Raw genomic sequence first — 6,047 nt, forward strand, 5'->3', positions numbered from 1 at the left:
CATCTTTCCATATTTTTCACATCATGTGGTATTCTTTGCATTTTGCATTGCAGAATGCGCATGAATTTTTACATTTACGAAAAAATATTATCGTGAATATGTACTTCACTTTAAAGCACTCGTCTTTTTCCTTTTTCATTCTCACCTCATACTCGTTGTTTACGAGGAATATGCTGCTTAGTAATAGCGCGTGGACGTACTGTATTTAAAACACTCACTAATTGCACAGTAAGAGCCTTCAAATTTAAAGAGAAGAGATTTAATATAAATAAATAAATAAATAAATATATGTACTCCTATAAAATATTTCGTATTCGAATAGTTAAGTAATAACTTACGTGCGAGGAACCTCGCGTCTCTCTGTAGTTTCGCGTGAGTTATGCAGGAGGGATGATTTGGAGAATGTAGATTTGACATGCATCGTACCATCTGAGGATATATGGAGAACATGACACGAACGTATGTTTCACGTGTGAGATTTTTGAGATTGCAGAATGATTCAAGATAGAGAGGATAGTGTAGGAGTTGCGAAAAGATGCGAGAGTTAAGAGAAACAGTTTCTGAGAGGATCGAAAATCGATTCGAGTGAGAGTTATAATATCGTTAGTATCTTTTAATTGGAGTTTTGTTTGTTTCTAAAGAAAAAAGTTATATTTTCGATTTGAAAAATGAAAAACGATAATTAATAAAAGACATAGAGGGTTAAAAAGTTACTGCTATATTACCGTTATTTTATTATCAAATCCACATTTTATTATCTTAGTTTCGCATTTTCTGTAAAATGGTCTTTTGTTTTACGTTTATTCGCGTGTTTCATATTTCTCATAAAATCCTTCCGAAATATTTTGATACTCGACATCGTCACCCTCCGTGTTTAATTTTTTCCATCGAATGCACGTCCTTAGGCAGGAAATTTTAGGTCACTGCGTGTACTGAATTCCTAAATTACACCGCAGGAATGAAACGCACCATGCAAATGAATCTGAATTACGAGCTCGACGATGAAACATTTTTCCGGGAGCGCGTTCAAAGGGGAGTTTCGAAGCTTCGTTTGCTCGCTAGGTATAAAGAGTTTAAAATGGATGGTATTAAACAAAATGCTGACGCGTTGAGAAAGTGACGTACTCTCCTGGTGGTAAAATGTTCGAAGACGAGGGAGAACCAGGTGTGGGTTTATGCAAGACAAGCATTCCGCTGCATAATTTCAGTCTTAGAGTGCACTTTATTAAAATAACAATCACAAAATTGCGACAGTCGGAATAGGATCGATTCGAAAGACACGTTTATCGCAAGAACATGCGTGTTATTCTTAATTGCAAATATAAAAATTTGTATTATTTCTTTCTTTTTTCGTTGTAAGTTATTATCGCTTATTAAATGTAACTATGTCACACTTACTTGAGTATTAGCTCTATTCAATCATCTTTGGTATCAAGAAATAAATAATTCTTACTCCGAGGATTTTTGTATTCAAAAATTTCCAAATATTTTAAATTTATCAAAATCGATAGCTTCCAAAAAGTTTCGATGCGTTTGAGTTGTCATAGGCACCGTGATTCCACTGTCTAATTTTATATTTAACTTTTGCTCCATACTGAACGCAAACTCTGATATATTCTCTTTATTCATGTTGTCCGTGACGTGTTTACATTTCTTCGTTCGCCTTTGTCGCTTAACTTTGCCTGGAACAACCTCCTTCGTTAAATTCATTTGGTTGTGGTCGGTATTATCGTTTTGATCCCACAAAGGAGCATCGAATTCGCTCACGCTCGATCTGAACCGGTGCAAAATAAGCTTCTTCGTCGGCAACTCGAGCGAAAGCGAGGAAACAGACGAACCGGAAACTTGCGTTCGAACATTGTCCACACCGTTCGTGCACTCCGTTTTTTCGATATTTTGCTGCGACGAGATGGCGATCTTCACAGTTTGCTTCTTGTCCTGCTCCTTTGGTATCTCATTTGCTTTCTCGTTTACTTTGTCTGGCTGTTTCGAAGAGGAGGACAATTTCTTCGAAAGAGATTTCAATCGATGATCGGTGAGAAAACTTATCAGAGGTATGTTCTCTATGTCGAACTCGCCGCAGCTCACTGAATACTCCAAACTGACTTTCGTTTGCATCCGATCCTTCAGGCAAATTGTGCTCGATCTCAATTGCCTGTCGCACGAGCTGTCAACTTGCTTTTTATGCTTCGATGCAGAATCTTTTCTATAATTGATCGGTAGCAGTTCGTTGACGATTTTGTACTTGGTTCTCGAGATGATCGCGTAGGGCCTCTTCGAAGGATGAGATTGCTCGCAATGAACATAATAATCACCTTTGGTAAAGAAATTTTTACCTGCGAGAAGAACGATTTTCTTTAGTTTCGCAAACGATCATGTTTCGGACGGCTAGAGTTGATAAGTTGATATGATATACGAGCAGAGTTCGATCATCTCGGATCTCTTACGCAATAATTTACCGATTAATAATATCAATGATGATTAATGACTCGACGAATCGATTATTTATGAAGCTATGGCTGGTTTATTACCTAACTTGTTGCTTTTACAATTTTCAAGAGAATTTACTAATACTGGTAGCTTTTAACTCGTGATTTGTCTAGTTTCGCTAATGACTTTCATCTAGTTAACAATACCGTGGATAGATAGAAACGAATGTTAAGACGTTTCCTGACAATGAGTGCTAAGGATTAACGCATAGAGGCGAAACAGATACGAAAACAGATTTTACATGTCGCGAAGTAAAGTCTTAAAATCTAAAAATTAAATTAAAGAGTTTCATTTTGGGAGATAACTTCTTGGAGCACGTTGTGTGAGGTCGCAACGAATTGGTCTACCGCAGTGAAATCATATGCAGAAATTGACACCAGAACACATTGATATTCTTATTGGCGAGTGCCCCAGAAGCAGAAGTTAAAGGATGGCGGTTTTATCGGACGAACAACCAAGAACGCGTCGTAACGCTATCTCTGATACGGAGGATCGTTCGGTTTATTTAGAGCGTTGCGTATAATCGAGTCGATCTCGGACATATTAGACGGAGCCCACGTATTTATTAAACGATCTGTTCTGCCGATCTTCCAGCATGCTTATTGTGTATCTTCTCCTTGATACTTTTGCTATTTTGTCTAATAACAATGTATGTAAACCAAAGTATTAAATAAATAAAACGTTCTTATAGAAGAATACAGTGACATCACCGATGTTGATATCCGACGATACGTATAGCAGAAACTAAAGAAACGCTTAATCATCTTTTAAGATGTTAGCGACTGTTTTCTATTCATACGTATTAACCAGTTAACTGCGGAGTTTAGTTTTAGAAATCTTTCATGAACTTAGGTCATGTAAATAAATACAAAAGACGACGAGTATAGACGTCAAACGCAGTGAAACAAAGGTTTTGTTTAACACGTACACTCGTCGAACCAAAGTTTTTGTTTGAGATTAGTTTTTGTTAGATTAGGAAATTTTTTTGGAGAGTGTATAGTTACCGCAACAAACGTTTAACTTTTCCCTTGAATGGATCCTTTCTTTGTGACGTTGCATGTTATAGTATCGACTACTCTCGTATTTGCAACAGTTGCAAGTATATATCGTCCGCTGTTTTTCCTTTTTTCGTGTTTTTCGTTCTCTTAGTGCAGGAGCTTTGTCCCCGTTCTGGTAACTACAATCGTATATTAGTTATCACGTGTAATATTTCCAGATAGAAAGTGCGAGAACTTCACAGTAATGTAATTTCGTGATACGGAAATTATGTAAAGTGGGAAAGATCAATATAATTGGAATAATAACCGAATTTGCGAATTCGGGTAAAATCGAGGACACGTAGAATTATCTTTATTTTCGAACAGACCACCGTAAATTATACGAACACGTGTGCCAATATCTCTTACAAATTGTGGAAACTTTCCTTTTCATTAAAATTCATCGACTCCGTTATTTTAAATCACACGACGAAAAATATATGTACAATCGAAACACGTAACCGATTGTTCACGGATCGTAACACTCGCAGCAACAAACACCAAATGTAGCAAAAGCTACTCTGCAAGCAGATTTCTATCAATCGACTCGATAACGCGAACTCTATTCGAATAAGCAAACGGTGGTTTCGATCAAATCCGCGAAATGATCATGAATTAACATAAAATAAAAAGAGGGTGATAACAATTCTTACACGTTGTCGATCTCTCTGTATATTTTCATTGTAAAAACTTGAAAAAGACACAGTGAAGTCACGGAAATGTGTTGTACTATTGCCACTCGAAATCCAAACGATGCTCTTCGCGAACGTGCCAATGACGAACTGAAGCGGTGCTAAGAAAGTTCAAAGGGAAGGATCGTTTGACAGTATCGATGCCGAACTCACGGTCAAAAGGCGGTATCTCTCTCCTCTCTTCCCCTCTGTTCCTCGTGGTTTGTTTCGTCTTGGACCAATCTAAAATTATCGACAGTTTTTTGTTACCAAGCTAACTGAAATAGTAGCAAAAACAGTTTGGATCGTTGTTGATCTTTTTACGATAATCCTCGTCAATCTTTGCGATGACTCTTTTAATCCACGAGAAATTCTTCAAATACATATCTTTTACGATTTACACGGAAAATATTCATAATTTATATTAATCGGTGGAACTTTTGAAATTATTTCGGTCGCAAGACTTTTTATTTCATTGGAACAGATAGAAACGCGAGATACGCGAACGATAGAAATTTGTTTACGGAAGAAACGCAGCAGGAAATTTCTATTTGCATTTCGATAACACTGAATTTTCGATGTATCGGTAATGTACATTCCCGAAACACTTTCAGTGTCGTTCGGTCAGGAGACGCTATGCATTTTAAGCGGTAGCTATCGGTTAAGAAGCTGCACAGAACGAATTTCGATAGGACAGCGCGACGCTCGAATAATAATCAACGTTAATTGTAGACGTGCGTAATGGTCTCCAGTTTCTATAACGTGCTTACGAATAGTTTGTCTGCTTTTTAGGAATCGCAAATGAATTCAATTTCCTTTTACTATCCTTTAAGGCATAGTTCTCGCGAACAATTTAAAATTTAGAAACAATTCCGTGTACATACGAGTTTAAGCTCAGATGTTTGAAGAATATTCTACTTCTCTGACATTATCTTACGATAAGATCGCTAATCTCATTCCTAAAAATTGTTCAAATAAAAGTTGCTGCCGTAATTTAATTTTCTGCTCCGCTTTTAGCCAAAATTCAAAATATGGAAATTTTATGACTAGCTTTTTAATACTTTGCATGCGAACATTTTTATGATACGACCGACCGGTAACTCCAGTAAACACGCTTTTAACGAAACATTCTAAAATTAAAAAGATTGTCGATGTTTGAAAAATTTAGTCATATATATGTAGTAGGGTCTTTTCCATATCCATTTTTTATCTGTAGGGATAATACAAAAAACAATTTTTATATTAATAATGTCGATATAGCAACTGCAGCGAAACGTAGAAAGTTGAAACATTCCAGTTTTGGAAAGACGGATAAAGAGAATTTAACGCAGCGTTTAACGCACGTTGAAAAATCGATATGCGCACAAGTAGATAGGTAAACAATCTTGAAAGTGTGAACAAACTTGTGGTACGTGAAATCAGCTCGGACAACGATGCAAATTTTCGCGATTAGAGTGCAACGAGACAGCGACCCATAAAGTAGCAAGTCGAACAAGACAGAGATCCAGGGTCAGGAGTAAGCAGTACCTGGACAACTGTATCACAGGTTGTACATCGCAGGTTGTAGCTAAGCCACTCGTAAAAAGTAAACCGCTCGATCTTGAGAGAAATAGTTCTGGCCAAGAGAATCCTGCAACCGGCCACTGAACTCACGACCTCGGGAGTCAAATACTTCACGAAGATGCAATACAAGTCGCGAAGATGTATCCTGCTCGTAAAAACTAGACCCCGTAGCAGCCTTTCTAGGTACAACGTAGACTTGCGTAGCCGTACGGAATCGCGGATCTCTTTCCAAGTTTAAACCACGATCGTGGTTGTTATACATTATCTTTAGATATAATTTTTACAT

The 6,047-nt window shown here is 37.2% G+C and overlaps 1 protein-coding gene across 1 annotated transcript; it reads right to left on the reverse strand.

The window, feature by feature from the left end:
* Positions 1 to 1,202: 1,202 nt before the first annotated feature.
* Positions 1,203 to 4,333, reverse strand: LOC126922386 (uncharacterized). Its single transcript, XM_050734942.1, has 3 exons — positions 4,181 to 4,333; positions 3,495 to 3,667; positions 1,203 to 2,336 (listed from the first exon to the last, which is right to left on the reverse strand). Exons 1-3 carry the CDS (start codon positions 4,207 to 4,209, stop codon positions 1,471 to 1,473), a joined length of 1,068 nt encoding a protein of 355 aa, XP_050590899.1. The 5' UTR covers positions 4,210 to 4,333; the 3' UTR covers positions 1,203 to 1,470.
* Positions 4,334 to 6,047: the final 1,714 nt, after the last annotated feature.

The sequence above is a fragment of the Bombus affinis genome, chromosome 12 (genome assembly GCF_024516045.1).
Source record: "Bombus affinis isolate iyBomAffi1 chromosome 12, iyBomAffi1.2, whole genome shotgun sequence".
Lineage (NCBI taxonomy): Eukaryota > Metazoa > Arthropoda > Insecta > Hymenoptera > Apidae > Bombus > Bombus affinis.

Bases quoted from the DNA above. Each gene is read 5' to 3' on its own strand.
- LOC126922386 (XM_050734942.1), bottom strand. From the start codon at position 4,209: ATGAAAATATACAGAGAGATCGACAACGT. The intron at 3,668-4,180 runs GTAAGAATTGTT...ATACGATTGTAG, and splicing joins TACAGAGAGATCGACAACGT to TTACCAGAACGGGGACAAAG. The intron at 2,337-3,494 runs GTAACTATACAC...TTCTTCTCGCAG, and splicing joins AAAGTTAAACGTTTGTTGCG to GTAAAAATTTCTTTACCAAA.